This window comes from Talpa occidentalis, unplaced genomic scaffold (assembly GCF_014898055.3).
Source record: "Talpa occidentalis isolate TD23 unplaced genomic scaffold, MPIMG_talOcc4v2.1 talOcc4.11, whole genome shotgun sequence".
NCBI lineage: Eukaryota > Metazoa > Chordata > Mammalia > Eulipotyphla > Talpidae > Talpa > Talpa occidentalis.
In genome coordinates this window covers 98039185-98056559 of record NW_023601104.1, presented here as the reverse complement: position 1 = coordinate 98056559, position 17375 = coordinate 98039185, and the positions used below count along the sequence as shown (strand labels likewise).

Below are 17375 nucleotides of genomic sequence, written 5' to 3'. Positions count from 1 at the left end.
TAAATGCTGGGGGGCCCATGCTGGGGTGCCTTCCTGCCTTCAGGGAGCTAGCCCACCATCTAGGGGGAGAGCAGATGATGAACGGGTCTCGACACAGATGATTATAGAAATGACTGTTTTGGTAAGTGCCATGAAGAAAGAGAATAGAGGCGATGAGAACATATAAGGGGGGGGGGGGCAGGTAAAATAGCCTGGAGGAATCCAGGAAGGCTGCATGGAGCAAGAGGTAGTGGAGCTGAGACCCAAGGGGGCAGGCTAGGAATGGGGGGGGGGGGGACAATGCTTCAGGAAGATGGAAGGTCCTCAAGGAGGTGGAGCTTGGCACTGGGTGGGGGCATTCAAGGACTTCAAGGGTACTTGGGACCCAGGGGCTATGGGGAGAGAGTGATTGAGGGTGGATGCAGCGGTTCCTGCAGACTCTGGAACCATGGGCTTTTCTGCAGAGATGCAGCCAGGACATCCTGTGGGGGGAAGAGAGGTGTCCAGGGCTCCATCCCACCTGACTGCTCCAGGCCAGACACTGACTTCTCTGCACTCAAGCATGAAGGGGCGGTGCACCCCTGAAGGGGAGTGAGCAGCACAGAGGGCTGGCACCCATGAGGGCTCCAGCTGCTCATTCACACCTCCAGGCTGTCTGAGTGCATTTGAAGTTCAGGTTCCACCTAAGCTAAAAAAATGCTTCCCCATAATTATAGCTTTGCCACCAGCCGAAGGGGAGGAGCAGGGAAAGTGGCCTGTGGGTGCAGAGATCAGAGCCCAACCTCTGCCCTGCAGGCACTCAGGCTCCACTGCCAGGTCCTGAAATAACAGTTGCTTTTCAGGTTTCCTCTCCTTTGTCCTGCCTTCTCTGGCACAGGTTTGTGGTACTTTCTGATGCAACAGGACCCAAGGTGCCTGCTTTCCCCAGGGACCCCCTCTGCCTCCCCTACCCCGTTACAGTCCACGAATGTTTACTGAGGCGCCTGCTAGGCCCCCGCGGTTTGCACAGCCTGTTTCTTTTGCTTGGAACGTCTTCTCTTTTGTCCCCAATCCAAATCCTACTTTGCCTCAATGCTCAATTCAAGTGACATGAGCTGCCCTGACCCCTCTGCCTGTGTCCTGGGTCTATGGGGTGAAATCCCCCTTGTGTCTTACTTAACACCTTACATGCTCCACCCAGTCCTAGTGGAACAGGGGTGCACATCCTAGTTCCCCTTAGCCTGTGAGCTCCTGGAGGATCCAGTTGTGCCAGCATGTCCACTGTGGCTGACCGCTTCTGAGGCCCCCAATTCTGGCCTCTCCATCACCCAGGACTGCTCAGCAAGGGCGGAGAACGGACCCGCTTGAGCAGAAGCTGAGCGGTCTGGCCTGATCAATGGGCCCTCCCTGGGAGGCGGTGGGTAGAAGGCAGCCGTGGGCCATTTGCCACCAGTGTCCACCTGGACTCTGAGCAGACAGCTGCTGGAGAGAGGGACTCTGGGAGCCCTGGGCCTAAGTGGGCAGCAGTCTTTCATGGCACCCCTGCCCAGTATTCCCCCTGTCCCCAGAGCGCAGGCAGGGAAGCAAGGCGGAGGGGGGTGGAAACAGGGCATCTGCCAGTTCCTTTTCTGGCTCTCCCTCTCTGGGCTTCTGCTCACTCCCCAAATGCAGATCCCGATACCCGCCCCGCCCCCCCCTTGCAGGCAGCCAGCACAGCTCCCCCACCATAGGCAAAGTGGGGTCACAGAAAACATGGCCTGTGGATTCTGACACGTCTGAGTCCCAGACCCCTCTGCCATCTCCTAAGCGGGGTGTACCCCCTGCCCTTCCTTCCTTGCCCCCCACAATGAGGCACAATCCCACCGACTTGCCCGTAGGAGTGTCCTGGGAACTAACGGGGGAATATGGGCGCAATGCCTGACACATTGAGCTTGGTAAACGGTGACCATCGTGATGATGGATGATCATGGGGAGAGCCAGGGTCTTCAGACGTTCAGCAGTTAAATATTTCCCTGGGACGGATCTGCCTCATCTGCGGCCTTGGGATGACAGAGCAGATGTGAGCCACAAGCCACCTGCAGGCCACTTAAAGCTCATTATCCTCCCTGTCTCTTCCCCTGAGATAAGCGAGCCTCCCTCACACTTCCCTGGAGCCAAAGTGAAGCCTTAATACTAATGTCCAGCTTCCTGGTGGCCGGGAAGGCAGGGCCTCGGGCGCAGGCTGACCCGTGAGATGCTCTGGAGCATTTGCGAGCTCCCTGGCCCTATGGCCCACCACAGGGCCGGGGCAGCTGGCAGCTTCTTGCAGGCGTCGCCCGTCCACGCCCCACCCCTCCCCAGCTCAGCCATTTATTTCACTGTTAAGGGCCAGTTTCCTCGCGGAGGTACTGGGCGTGAGGGCAGAGGGCAGCTTTGGGTTTTCTGGTTTGCTGCTTCGGAGCAGGTCTGGTGCCAGTGCAGGGAGGAGACGGGGATGCAGGGGCCTGGCACGGAGTGAGGATTTGGTACGAAGCTGCGTTTCCCTGGCGGGCCGGCCCACACCTGCCTGCCCCATCCCATCAGAAACTGAACGCGGAAGGAGTCCAGAGGGTCGCTCTCAAGCTCCGTCTGGGGAGAGACAGCAACAAAATACCTGGAAGGGACTTTGTGGTCGCCGGTGTCTTCCTCGAGGTCATCGGAGGAGCGGACAGCTCCAGGCGCTATAAAGACTGAGCTTTCTACGTGGTCCATGTGTTTCCTTTTCTCCTTCTTTTTACTGCTCATCGACTTTTCCATTACATTTTCTTCTAAGGGGTTTGCTAAGTTTTCTGAGTTGGTGGGTTCCTGGAACTTCAGGGCGAGAAAAGTCAAGATGGAGAGAAGACGCCACCGCACCCCCTCCTGCCAGACCTGATCTTGGCTCCTTCCTGGCACAGCCCACCCCACCTCCCACCTCCTCTGAGACAGAGGTCAGTGCTGCAGAGGGAGGGCATGAACTCAGCAGGGTTTACAGTCACTGAGAACTCGGGGGGTGGGGGAGGCAGCTGAGTGACCTGGAGCAGCTGACTCTCCCTCTGAGCCTCAGTCTCCTTGTCTGTCAAATGGGCACAATGAGCGTCACCGTCTTCCCAGCACATCCTGGGAAGGATGTCCCCAGAGAAGGACCTTTACACACTCCCCCAAGGGATGGATCCCGGGAGCCAAGTGGGTCATGGGATGCATGGGGGGCCCGAGTCTGGGGAGGCACACGCAGGCACACGCTAAGGTGTGGCTGACTTTGTTCTGTGCCTCTGGCTGAAGAGAGAGCACAGTGCAACAGCCCTTGCAGGGCCTTGAGAAGGGCCCTGGGACCCTGTCTGCACGGGCAGGCTGAGATCTACCAGCCACGCGCCCGTGGGAACCAGAGGAAATGGAGAAGCGCGGAGATGGCTGGAGTCAGCTCCTCTCCACACCCCTGCAGGGGCTGGGGGACCTGCTCAGCAGGTATCAGAACAAGGGGATTAGAGTGGCCAGTGGGATTCAGGGGACAAAGAAATGAAAACCACTCAGCAATTGGGAACATCCGTTTCGCCTCTGTCAGCAACGGACAGATGTGACCTCTTCTGAAAGGTGCAGTGGGAGTGTGGCAGCTCCTGCCTCCATGGTTGGCAATGCCACTGTTGCCACCATTGCTCGCCAGTAATTGGATGAAATAAAGAGTGGCTGTACTGTGGATGCTCACAAATAGAGTACGTAAGACCCCCTTCCCCTGTGCGCTGGACTGGACAGTCAATGACGGGTAAGATTGGGGGCAGACTAAAGAAGGCACTGGCCAGCCTCATGTCTGTGACTCCTGACGACCTAAGACAGACGCAGTCCCCGAGGGGCTTCATCATAATAAACTTTGGCGTTCAGATCAAACAAGGCCTACAAGCCTATAAGCCCAATCTAGGCAATAAGCCTGCAGTAAAAAACCCCTCCTTTGCTTGAAAACAAGGCTGCTGAGAGCGTTGCCTACAAACAAGCCTGATGGAATTACCTACAAAGCAGTTTAACCATTAACCAGTTAATCATTGTTTCTGAATAAGTAGTAACTTAGCAACTTGTCCATAATTAATTTTCTTACCTGACTTTTTCTATATATGTAAAAATCAGTTTCAGGAAATGTAACCACATATGCTTAGCAACTTGTAAACCATTAGCTAGAAAATTGTATTCTATGCCTAGGTAACAAGAAACATTGTTATGCTGGGAAAATAGATTTTGTGTGACCTAATGCCTTTTGAAAATGTATAAATATGCGTAATGATTTGAGCAAATGACACTCAGATTTTCACTCTCCCTTGAGTGTGTCTGTGTGTCATTCTTTCTTGTCCCCTGCCCTAATTCCTTCGACCACCTTTTGCTCGTTCTCACTCAACCCTGAGACTGTCTCGATCTCCCGCCACCGCTGAGCTGGTCTGTGGCAGCGGGAGAGGACTTTTGTTTTTTTGACTAGAAGAAGAAAAACTCGTCATTTCTATTCACTGTGAAAGACAATCCTTCCCCAACCTCCACCCCTTCTTTTTTTTTTTTTTTTTTTACAGGAGGGCTGTTGAGGGAGAAAGGCTGCAGGAGGCATCATTCTGCAGGAGGAAGCGAGGGAACTGGTAGAGGCAGTCGGTCAGGCATGGGGTGCCCCAAGCCCCTCGGTCCACTATACAGTCTAATTGAGAAACACTGACTGGAACCAGGAGGGTTCCCTTCTTCTGACCCCCCAAACCTAAGCCCTGGGTCCATTGATCAGTCTGACTGGAGAGTTCAGACACCAACATGATAATTCAGTGCTAGTTTCGGGAAGGTGGACCAGGTAATGTGGGCAACCCCACAAACTCAGTAGCCTAGGAGAACCCCACAAACTCAGTGGGTCTAGGTAGCCCAGGAGACCCCCACAGGCCCAGATGATCAGCAAGAGACACAGCGCAGAGACGCCAACAACCTAAAGCTCTGCTCTACTGCACTCAGGACAGCTCTTGCTCCACTCGCGGACTAGTGAAGCTCTGATTAACAGGGGGGCCTGCAGCAGGACCCCTGCCCTACTGTGCCCAAGGCCAGGCACCCCACATCCTTCCAATGCTCATCTGTCAGGCCCTCTCCAGTGCTGGCCCAGGTCAAATAGCAACACCAAACTGTAGTGCTGCCCGCCCCTCCCCCTGCCCTGCTCACCCGTGCCCCTGAAGACACTATAGCCGAGTATTTATGCCAAACAAACAAAACATCCTTAAAAGTCAAGGTCAGAGGCAAAGGTGAGGTCTTGCCTTAGTTTTCTCTACCTCCTGCCGGAGGCGGGGCAACATTCGCTGCCTACAGGCTGGTGTCGCTGTGCCCGCTGTGTACAAGGATGACCCTGCAGGACACTCCATCCTGACCCTCTTGGCACCCTATAGGCAGGGCCAGGCTCGGCGAAGGCCAGTGAGGTGCCCAGGCTGCAAAATTTAGGGAGGACCCACTCTTGGGGGTGCCAGCACCCCACTTTTCCAAGGCAGAGGGACAGTGTCCTTAAATTCCAGCCCTGGGATGCCTGTGAGGGATCGTGCTGGGCTTCAGAGCAGGGCAGAATTCCCCAGGTAGGGCCTGGGATTCCCAAACCCCCAAATCAAGTACCTGATTGCTCTCGGCAGGAGCACCCTCCTCGACCTCCCTTTGCTGCTGGGTCTCTTGGGGAGGTGGGGGGCCGGGTTCAGAGGCTGGCTGGGCACCTTCTGCACTCCAGTCGAGATGGGGGGCCTGGTCGCTGTCCTGGGGGAGGTCCTTGCCCGGCCCCAGGAAGCTGACAGTGCTCTGGGCAGCCTCGGCCTCGGTCTCCTCAGCCTCCTCAGCCTCCCTGGCCTCCTCGGCATCCTCGGCTCCCAGCCCGTGCAGGTAGCCCTCTGGCTCCTCCAGGTCCATTTCTTCATTTTTCAAATCCTCCACCCCTTCTGCATAGGCCTCCAGCACCGCAGAGAGGGGCACCTCGTAGTGCGGGTAGTAGAAGAGGTCATGGGGAATGACCGAGACCCTGGAAAGCGGCGGGGAAGGCCTGAAGTCCAGGCATTCTTCGCTGGGGCTCCCCAGAGTATCCAAGCTGATGTCGCTGCTGGGCGAGTTGAAAGGCAATTCCCCCTCAAGCCGCTTTGGAGCCCCCGCCGCCCCATGTTCCTCGCCTCGCCGGTGCCAGGGGGACTTGTGCTTGGCCTTCTCACACACCTTGGCCTTCTTAGCCCCCGGGGCCTCCTCTGGGGCCCAAGGAGAGCCGAGGGCTTCCGGGCCAGGGTCCTGGTCAGGGTCATCCTGGACAGACTTGTCCTGGGGCTCCTCTGAATCCTGCTTTTTGTGGGCAGATTTGCTCTTCCTTTTACCCAATTTCTCAGCATGATTCTCCTCCAAGGCCTCTTCCTCGACCGGTTTTCTCTCAGGAGGAGGAGGGGACTTGTTGAAAGTCTGCTGGTGGCTGGTGGAGGCAAAATCGATGAGGTCACTGTTAAATTTAGAGGCTTTTAGAGGCACTTCTTCAAAATAGTCTTCTCTTCCTAAAGCTTGGACAGTCAGCAGCTTAACCTTGATCTCCAGGGAATCGGCCAGAAGACTATTTTCCCCAGGGGGTGGCAGGGGAGGCCCATCTTCCCTGGGGCCAGCTGCACTCTCCAGCGCCCTGTTCCAGGAGGGACTAGTCTGGGAAGTCTGAGAATGATCCATATTCCCATCCACCCAAGCGAGGTCATCCGCGGCTGCTTCCAGGATCCTTGGGGCTTCCTCTACTGGCTTGTCCTCAGCAACTTCCGCTGCTGGGACCTGTCCATCCTGCTTCAGCAACAACTGTGCCCCTTGGGTACCCTCTTCAGAATGAAGGTTTTGTCTGTAGACAGGGTCCTTGCTACAGGAGGCATCCTTGTAGGTGTCAGCCTCGAAATGCACAGTTTTCTTGATTGGCAAGGAGTTGGCCCTCCGATTATCCTTTTTGGATGACAGAATGGAAGATTCTGGAGATGGCTCACTGATGTTTGCTGAGATCCCCTGGAAGACCTCGTCGATGATCTGGTGCATGAACTCAGAGGTGCTGTCTGGCTCTGTGTGGCAGGACACGTCACTCAAGAGGCTTTTCTCAGGCTCCTCAGTGCTCTCCGGCTGGTCAGGGACAAAGACCTTGGATGGTGGTGGGTGGCTAGTCTCATGGTTAACTGTATAGGAACGCTCCCCATTTTCGGACAGAAGGAAGACTTTGCTCTCCTGTTCAGAAGGGGATTCTTTGATGCGGACAAAGGTGGATTCAATAGGGGCTTCTTTCTCTGAATCCACAAAATCCTCCTGTCAAGAAATAGAGGGCAAGATGATATCAGAAGAGCGTGTAAGTACAATGTATATTCCTTTCTAAAAAAACAAAAACTATGGTAGAAAAAGGCACATCAGAGGGCCTCCTAGTGGTGCAAGGGGTTAAGACGCAACCTATGAAGCTGTCCATAGGCACTGCAGCACAAGTTTAATCCCCAGCCAGGGAGCAACCCATATGGTGCAGCAGACCTCTCCTGACTCACCCGCTGCTCCCCTCAGCAGTGTACTTCAGTCAGTCTGCCTGTTCTGCTCCCCACTCTGTCTCTGGTGAATCCTCTCACCACCCCCCACACCTCTGGCCTGTACCCCAGTACTTATATGTATAATTAAATAAATCTTTAAAAAAGAAGAAAAAGACACATCAGAACTGCTGCAAAGTGTTTTAAGCTGTAGAAGTCTGCAAAATACTATTGTTTCTGCTGAACTGTGAAAATACCAGATGAATTAAGAACACTATTTTTTAAGTCTAGGGATGGAAAGAAACCTCTATGACCTAAATTCTAAAGAAGGATAAGTCTTTCCAAAGTGAGCAGATATTGCCAGCTCCTGCTACCGGAGGGCCAATGCCTAGTCTGGATATGCACATTGGGGAAGCCAGCCCACCTGAGATAACAAACGGTCAGCCAAGTCTTTACTGATTGCTGGGCTTGTGTGAGACTGAATCTGGAAGGGTCCCTAATGCAAAACCAACTCTCCTTATATACTCATTCCCCAAACAGGGACTTTCGCTAAATATGAAGCAGTTGTGAGTAGGGCTGAGAAGCACAGAGCAATCTTGATGGTATTGTAGTGCTTGGCCCCCAATGTCCCATTGGAGGAAATGGATTTAAACTTAGGCTAAAATCATTTGAAATCAGAAAGCTTAAGTGAAATAAAACTGTAATATAGCTTTTTTTTATCAACTATGAGAAGGTCAGAATGTATCACAAGTCCTTGTTTGGGTAAGAGCTACATTCTCTGAAGGAAAAAAATGTGATCTAAGTCAACCTCTACTTAAATACACCAGTTCTGGCATAAAATAAAAAATGTCAAGACATAAAGAAGCATTCTGAGACTCATGCGTCTCAGAATCAAGAGAGACAACAGTATTTAGAAGTAGACCCAAATATGACCCAAGGTTAGAACTAGCAAATAAGGATGCTCACTTATCTATTTAACCTACTCTACAAGAAATACCAAGGTAGTTCTTCAAACTCAAGGGACATGATCATAAATCGAAGCCTAGATCTGAAGGAGGGAAATGAAAAGGACCTGAAATGATAAATTTATGGTCGCTATAAAAGTCTTAGAAAAAAATTCTTAAAAAGCCTCTTGACTGCTTACAGCAGAAATAATAACAAAAATATTGGGTATTAAAACATATGTAGGAGTGAAGTGAATGACAATAAGAGCACAAAAGAATGGATAAATGACTGGAATTAAATTGTTGCAGATACAAAAATATGTAAGAGATGATTTGACTTACAAAGGTATAACAGTATTCGAGGTAGACTGAGGTATGTTCAAGGTATCATAATCCCTAGGAAATGTAATAAATTGACAAAACAAGCTGATGTGGCTGAAAGCCAAGGTGGGAATAAAATAGAAACCAAAAAGTAAATGAATAATGAAAAAAAAAAAAAAACTAAGAGAGGAAGAAGGTACACAGGGAGGAACAATGGGAACAATAGTTAAGGTGGTAGATTAAACCTACATAAACTGATGAAAACCCACTAATTGAGTGATGCACTCAATCTTGTCAGAATGGACCAAAAAACCTTGTTGTATGCTGTTTACAAAAGATATGCTAAAAATATTTATGTATATACAGTCAATGGAAAAAGATAGAGAAAGGTATGCCATGCAAACACTAACCAGAAGAAAACCAGTGTGGCTATATTCCAACCAGACCAAGCTCACTTCAAGACAAAGAGGAAACTGCATAAAAACAAAACAATCCAGTCATGAGGAAGCTACAGCAATCCTGAATGCATATGCGCCAAACAGCAGAGCTTCCACTTACAAAAAGCAGTAACTGAAGGAACAAAGAAAAATAAATCTATAATCACTGTTGGAGTTTTTTAACATTGCTCTCTGATACTAATTGAAAGAGCAGAACAAAGTTAATATGTGTAGAGAATAGGGCTTCCCTGGCGGCCTCGAGGTTAAGTCTCAGCACGACCACTGCAAGGGCCCCCCTGTGACAGCCTGAGTTCGATCCCCGGCCAGGGAGCCGACCCACATGGCGCAGCAGACCTCTCCTGTCTCGCCAGTTGCTCCCCTCAGCAGTGGATTTCCGTAGATCCGTCTGTTGTGCTCCCACTCTGTTTTTCTGGTGAATACTCTCACCCCTCTGCACCTCTGGCCTGTACCCCAGTTCTTCTATACAAAAATAAATAAAATCTTAAAAAATATATGTGTGTAGAAGATTTTAGAACAACATATTAAGCAACTCAGCCAAATTGATACCTGAAGAATGTGCATTCTTTCACAACATTAGACAGATCTTCTTCAAGTGTATCCAAGGCCTTTCCTAAAACAAGCCATATACTGGGCCATAAAGCTCTATGCAGGGTCTGGTACAGGGATGGCTGAGGCTTCATGAAGATTGATTGACATGAACTGAATGCAGTTTAATTGTTAAGGAACTGGTCAACAGGGGGTCTAGGTGAGCCCGAACTTCAAATCTGTATTTCCTTGGGCACCAAGGTGATTGTTCTTCAGGCACGCCCTGTGTGAATCAGTAAGACTTTCTTCACACACATTTTCCTCAAACTCTCCTGCCCCAGCCAGCATGGGGCCTTCACCCTAGCAATGGGGAGATCTAAGTGTCAGATCTGCTGAATCTTGGCTGTGGCCTTGGCTCAAAGAAAAACTTTATGTTTTAGTTGATTCAGGCTCTGCTTCCAGCTTAAGTGCTCAGGACTACTACAAGCCCTTGGTGCCCGGTGTTGCAGAACTTAGCAATAAGTCAGAAAAAAAAAATTAACAAAATCACCATCGCTTTCATTTGCAGAACATTAGCTGTTGTGCCAGGCACAAAACTGGGCACTCAATTCTGAAATGTGGGCAATATTTCTACTAACAGATGCCATCCGATACAGACATGTATCAGAGAGGTGAAGTCATCTGCCTGGGGTCACATAGCCTCAAGTGGTAGCAATGGCATTCCAGCCCACGGAGGCTGGCAAATTCCCTTTGCCCAATTTCCTGCTGCCCTGAGAAGAGATGTGCACCATACTGTGGTATGGTAGGGCTCTGACTCCTGGGCATACAAAATGGGGGCTGCTGTTTCAAACACAGGTTGTAAGAGATCTAAGAGCCTGGACTTTGGCACCATGGGGACCCAGGGTCATATCCCAGCTTGACTCAAGAACTGTGTGACCTGGAGGGGTTGCCTCTTGGTACGTACATATGAGTTCTCATCTCGAAGATGAGGTTGATGCTCTGAACCAGGCACTGTGGTCAGTCCAGAAAGACATGGGACCACTGCCTGCAGCCCCTCTCCTATGACCGTTAGCTCTCCCTGCTTTCTCTTTTCCAGCTAGTACTTGTAACTCCCTGAAATTCTAATGGATTTGCTGAGTTGTTAGCTGTTTTCTGTACTGGAGCAAATGCACCACATCATCTCGCTCCTGGCTGCATCTGCCTGAGCCAGCTGGGGGTGCTCAGGGAACCACCAGTGAGTGAATGAAGAGCTGTGGCCCTTGCAGTCACCCTATAGTCACCTCAGGACTGTGCCTGGGTTAGATAGAAGGTCAACAGAGCCAAGACATCTCTGAAATCGTCTATGTCTGCTCCCCCCAAAAATGCCACTATGTACAATATGGGATTCTGCAAATAAAAAGGTGGGCTTTGGAATGGCTGCTGTCTTATATCACTTTAAACACAGAGTCTAGAAGATTGTTAAAAAGCCCCAGGGACATCTCAAAAAAACAAGCAGCTGATCCACATCACATGCAAGCACCTTATATAATCTTGGCATAGTCTGGTAGGAAAGAGGTGTGGGGTGTAGCTTCCCATCCTGTTTCCAATGTGATACTCATCACACATGCTTTGGGAATTAAAACATGGCCAGGCCACGCTCAGGGGACGTGATATCAGCTTTTGACTATGGCCCCTCAGTCCAAGACAGCAGGCTGAGCCCAGCTCCATCTGATACCAGCTGCGGGAAATGTAGTTTCTGATTAAAGGTAAGGAAAACAAACATACGGCTTCCAATTCCGGGAAACGTTCTAGAAACTGGGCCACGTAAGTCACGATGGACTGCTCGTCAGGGGTGTCGACCATGATGTCTGCAGGAGAGACGCAGGGGTCAGAAGACAAAGACACAAGCCATTTTTAAATGAATCAAGGGATTCTGGAGGGCAAAGGACCGAGGGTTTTTCCTCTTTACTTACACCAGGAAATCACGACCCAGAGAGGGTGGATCCTTTGAAATGTCACAGGAGTGGGGAGGATCAGGGCTACTTATTCCCAAGATTCTGCCCACTGTGCCCAACTGGCTGCACCCCTCCAGCTCACGGCCACTCCATCAGTGAGTCTGGGGGGCCTCGCCCCTCACTCGTAGCCGGAGGGGGTCCTGAGTGAGCCTAAGACACCCAGAAGGCAATTGGACGGAAAGGGCCACGTGCCTCGGAAAGGAGCGTGCTGTCCCCCTCCCTCTGCCTTCAGTGGGATGGCCACGGCAGTTACACAGGCGACCTGAAGCCCCCCAACAGCACTGGGGGACGAGCTAAGTAAATGTTGGTGTCCCAGGAGCTGGCCTATCGGGCATCCAAACAAGGTACAACTAAGACCTGATGCAGCCAGCACAATACTTGTGCCACAATTATAAGGTTAAGTAGAAAACAAAGTGAGATACAAAATGGTCCCAGTTATGCAAAAACAAATTAGAATTTGGTGCATAGAGAAATATACCTTAGTGGAGGGAACATAGGGGTCTTCAAAAGATTTTTCTGTAGTTTCCAAGTTTTCTATATGGACCATGTGTTATTTGTCGTAACAATTATTAAAAGCAGGGAAGCAGAGAGAGCACACTACCTTCCGGCTCCAGCAGCCTGGGGATGTGAAGGGCGTCGTGGGCGATGCTGAAAGCCTTCTCGAGATTTACCCGCATGGACTCCTCCAGGGCCTGCTTCATGTCCACCAGGCTGGGGTCGATGGCCTTGATCACCGCCAGGAAGGCCAGCCCGCTTCTCCAGCTGCCCGCAAAGTCCTGCACTGCCACACCATACCTGAAGGACAGCAGGTGCGTCACCAGACCAGGGCAAGGAGGCTGGCCCGGCCTCGCCGGCCCCAGAGGATCTGGGCCTGTGGACCTAGCAACATGCAGAGCCCCAGACACAGTGCATCTTGACCTGACAGGAACCACCGCCAGCTCCACTTCCCGAGACAAGGTGAAGGTGACACACAACAGAGCAAAACAGGGCCTTGTGTTGGCAAATACCCAGCTCTCTAGAGGAGCGTTTTTGTGCACTGTTCATCATATCAGGCGTGCTCAAAACCCAGCCACAGAGGGGCTACGCCATTCCACTCGGAAGTCCGAGTTCACACTCCAGCCTTGGGCAAATCAGGTGCCACCAAGCCTCAACTCCTCATTCACAAAATAAGGATTGACTGCTGTGACCTCTGGGGGGCTGGTGTGGGGAGTAGGAGGCGGAACCCACATGAACGGCCGGGACATGGGCACACGTGCGTGGATGGGAGCACACGGAAGCCACTAAAGTGGCCAATGATACCATTATTAATACAAGTAAATCATAACCTTAAAGAGTACTTATTTCCTTTAGCATCCATCCCCACTGCTCATTGTGGTCACAGAGCTCTCTTTAAAAAAATGAAACCCAAATATTTTTATTTTAGAAATCTTTAAGATTCCTAAGAAATCACAAAAGCGGCATCCCTTGCAGCATTACGTTAGCAGAGGGTGTTCTCACAACCAGGTGCTGACGCTGGTACAGGATGTCGAGCCTCAGCCCTTTTATGTGAATTTCTGCAACTTCACTTTCCCGGGGGTGAAAGGCTCCCTCTCATGGCCAGATTCCTGTAGCCACCACTGCCGTGGGGAGAGAGCCGCTGCATCCCCACAGTCACCTCCTCTCCTTGACCATCACCCTAGCCCCCGGCCGTGAGCTGGTAGCTGGCCCAGCTTTCCGCCCCTCCCTGCCCACGATGACCCAGGGGCTTTCGGAAGCTACTAGACAGGACTGGATTCAGAACTGCTGGCCACACAGGGACTGGGAGTTTTGCTCCAGTTCTCCTGTCCTGCTGCGGGGGAGGCCAGACTGAACGCTGACAAGTTCCAGCCTTTATCATCTTCTTTTTTTAAGTTGGCACATGAAAAGATACCCTGAAGTTTAGTAAAACGGACATACATGCTCTCAGCATCCAAGAGACAACCCCGCTTTGGGATTTAACATGGAGAAAGCCCTTCTGATTTGTATTCAAATCCTCTCATCTGCTTTTTGCAAACCAAACATTCTGCAAACAGTTGCGTGTGTGCAGAAACTGACAATGGTGTTCCCTGCTCTGAGAGGCTCCATGAAGTGACAGCCATAGAACTGGCAATTAATAAACTTTAACATCCCTATCCTTTGCCCACCCCAGGGACGGGGGACCCCTCCCTCTGCCTGAAAACTGCCTGGGGTGGTGGGAGACCCGGGAGGTGGCTTACTTCCTGGTTTTCCTCTGCACCCATGCCAACAGGAGCCTGATGGCCTTCCGCTGGTCCTTCACCGAGATGGCCGAGCTCCTCTCTGTGGTGGGTGTGGGTGGGAAGGAGGAGTCTGAGTCTGTGGCCCCCAAGCTGGGTGACAGGCTGGAAGATGGAGAGTTTCTGCTGAGGTTGCCTGTGAGCTCCTTAATCTGGAAGGAAAACTGCATTTCAGACCCCAGTGCCCATGTTCATGGGACCCATGGGTACGTAGACCATACCCGGAAGAACCAGCTCATGCAGAATTGGTTCTCCAGGCAAGGAGACACCTCTTCCCAATGGCCAGGGTGTCAAGGAGCAGGGCAGAACCTGTGTGGATGCAATGGCCATTTCATGTGGCTAGTAGTGCAGGAAATGACCCCTCACAGGCAAGGCCATCTCTTCCTGGCATCTCTCTTGCTCTGGCCAGGCACCCCATATAGGTCTTCCTGACCTAACACCACCAATCCCTTTCCTCTCCTGAAACAGAGTATGCAGCTTCAGATCCCACTGCCTCTGGTCCTGCCAGAGGGTCTTTCCCTCCATCACTGAATTCCTAGCTGCTCAAAATGTGGCTCTTCTCATGGAGTGCCTGTGAGAAATGCAGGACCCCAGGCCCTGTTCTGTACCTTTAGAGTCAGAATCTGCATTTCAACACCACCCCTAGGTGAACAGGACTGGCCTAACGCACTCCTATTCATCCTTCAAAACCCAGGCCTGGTGTCAGTCCCTCTAGGAAGCTTTCCTGACTGCCCCCCTTCCCATCCACAGGAGTTGCCCCAACTTGGTGCTCTTCTATCACCCTGTTCAGACCTTGATCACAGCCTATACCACAAAGCTTTATAATGTGGGACTGACTTGTCTGTGATCTGGAGAGTTGTGAGGGCAGGACTCTTGCACGTGCCAAGTTTGGCACACAAAAGAAATTCAACAGACATTTACTGAATGAATGAAGATCTGTAGTGGATTTAATACCTTGACTGTCAACACATTTTTAGGATGCTTCCAGCATCGATCGGGGAGTTTAATAACAAAGATCAGTAACTGAGTCTGGTATCTAACATGGTATGGTTGACAAAGACACCACACACAGTGTCTCAGTGCTTGCTACAATTAGAGCCACAGCTCCCATTTCACAGACCTGGAAACCAAGGCTCAGTGAGAACTTTTGATTTTTTAAGTTCAAGGTTCACACAGAACTGGATCTCTTATCCCCAGATTTTTGTCTTGTTTCTCTCTAAAACACAAGCATTGAGCCAACAGCCCCACCACATCACCCCAGAGCAGATCAACTGTACTCTTGGAGCAAAATAAGCCATGAATCTCTAATTCAGAAGATAAAATGTCAGCTCGCTCCTATCTCAAGGAATTGTACTTGGGCATGATTTCAAATGCCACTTTTCTTACTCCAGCCACAGATCCCAGCCTTCTTCTAGAACATCTGCATTTCCAGGGCCCCTTGGTGGCTGAGCGGTTCAGTCTCAGCACTGTCACCACTATGAACTGAGTTCCATCCCTGGCCCGAGAGCAACCCACAGAGCGCAGCAGACCTCTCCTGTCTCCCCGCTGCTCCCCTCAGCAGTGTTTCAGTGGATCCACTTGTTCTGCTCCCCACTCTGTCTCTTATGAGTCCTCTCACCCCTGCACCTCTGGCCTGTACCCCAGTTCTTCTACGCAAATACATAAATAAAATTATAAACTTAAAAAAAAAAAAGTCTGCTCGGCCAAACAGAAAACAAAGCTGCTGTGGAAGGAGAAGGGAGCTGCCCCTGTGCCTCCTCCTGACTCTCTCTCCCCCACAGGCTCCTTCACGGCCCTGCTGAACACCTCAGGCATTTTCCGGAAGGGACTCTACTGAGTTCAATTTGGGTTGGGAGTATTTCCCAGTTCCTGCAACACTCCAGAACACAATTATTTTTCCAAGTAAACATTTAACTTTTCAAGTCCTCAGAGGACAGGGAGCTCTTCCAGAGAGCAGAGTTCATGCCTTTTAAAGGATGACAGAGATTCAAAATCTCCACCAACCAGACTCCTCCAGCTCTTTTTTAGAAAACAAGAAAGGTCAAAATCTGTCAGACACAAGACCTCCCTGTCTCCCTCGATCTGGTCCCTTCTGTTCTGCGGACACTAAGCAGACTCAGAAGGCCGGGACCATGTCGTGGAGAGGGGACCACTTTACCTGGAAGAAGAGGATGACGTTCCATATCAGGCCCAGAACCAAGGAGGGGTTGCCGTCCGCTATTTCTGCCGCGTCGATGCTGACCAGTTTTACCTGCGGAGAAGCAGTTTCCCGGTTCAGCGGGGCTCATGAGATATGCTATGTCCTGGTGCATGGTTCTTTCTCACGCGTGCTGGTCAGAGTTGCCCAAGGCCAACTCCCAAGGAGCCTGGGCCGCAAGCGTACAGACAAGCGTGTTTAATGAGCACTTACACAGCACTTCCCACCCGGCCTCTATTCCAAGCTCCTCTAAAGTAACTCAGTTCCTCCGCACAACGTTTGCTTCTGCTGTGCCTACATTTTAGGCGAGGACATTTCAGAAAGGTCAAAAATAATGTGCCGCAGAGCTAGTATGGACATGGTCATTCTCTCCCCAGGAGAGATGGTAAGTGTCCCGGGGCCTGCCGGCACATGAGGCTAACACCGCCGAACCCCCAACCCCCGGCTAGAAAATGGCCGGGGACCGACACAGACCGCTGGCGGGGGCGACTGTGGAACGCTCAGCCGTTGCTGATTAGAATTAGTGTTGGGATGAGGCTGACGCCCAGTTCCTGAATCATCACAAAATATCTCACTGATTGGTTAAAATGTGCCACTGCAGAAACCCTCAGGAGACTGTGTATTTGCTTAACTGAGTTCTGACCACAGAGACAGGCTCATCAACATCACCCGGAGTCTGCTGGAAAGGCAAGTTCTCTCCCAGAAGTGCAGGGAGTGGGGCCTGACAAGTATGTGGTGTTTTGTTTTTTTTTAAACTTTTTTTTACTTTTATTTATTTTTTACACCATTGTTCATCTTTAAACAATATCTGCTTCGCCCCACCCCCTCAGGTGTAGTCCCATAGAGTTTCCTTCACCAATACTGCAGGGGAGGAGGCAGGAGAGGCATCAGAGGGGGTAGGGAGGAGCACAGGGGACTGAAGTGTGCCTTTTAACCAGAGCTCTAGGCGATGCTGCTGCACCCCAGGGTCTGAGGACAGCTGCTGAGTCACCCTTTCATTCTGCAAACAACTGAAGCTCTTAGCTGAGGGGTCTGCAGACTTGTTCTGGAAAGGGCCAGTGAGGAGTTAACTACTTAAGGCTCAGCAGGCCTTGTCTGTCTCTTCTTTACAGCCTTTTACAAATGGAAAAACCATTCTTCCCAGGGAAGAGAGGAGAAAGGAAGTCAGTCAAGGTAAATTTCAACTCCACCCTGCACAATTCTGCCAGGAGACTGGGGAAA

General features: G+C 51.1%; 1 protein-coding gene across 4 annotated transcripts in view; it reads right to left on the bottom strand.

Moving 5' to 3' along the window:
* CLMN (calmin) overlaps positions 1 to 17375 on the bottom strand; it is a 98238-nt gene that overhangs the window by 13954 nt on the left and 66909 nt on the right. For all 4 annotated transcript variants that reach the window (XM_054692675.1, XM_037503967.2, XM_054692676.1 and 1 more), the window contains exons 5-10: positions 16116 to 16208; positions 13919 to 14109; positions 12286 to 12479; positions 11455 to 11537; positions 5560 to 7239; positions 2591 to 2787 (exon numbers count right to left, since the gene is read on the bottom strand). In XM_054692675.1, coding sequence (XP_054548650.1) covers positions 2591 to 2787; positions 5560 to 7239; positions 11455 to 11537; positions 12286 to 12479; positions 13919 to 14109; positions 16116 to 16208 — 2438 coding nt within the window. The remainder of the gene's footprint in view (positions 1 to 2590; positions 2788 to 5559; positions 7240 to 11454; positions 11538 to 12285; positions 12480 to 13918; positions 14110 to 16115; positions 16209 to 17375) is intronic.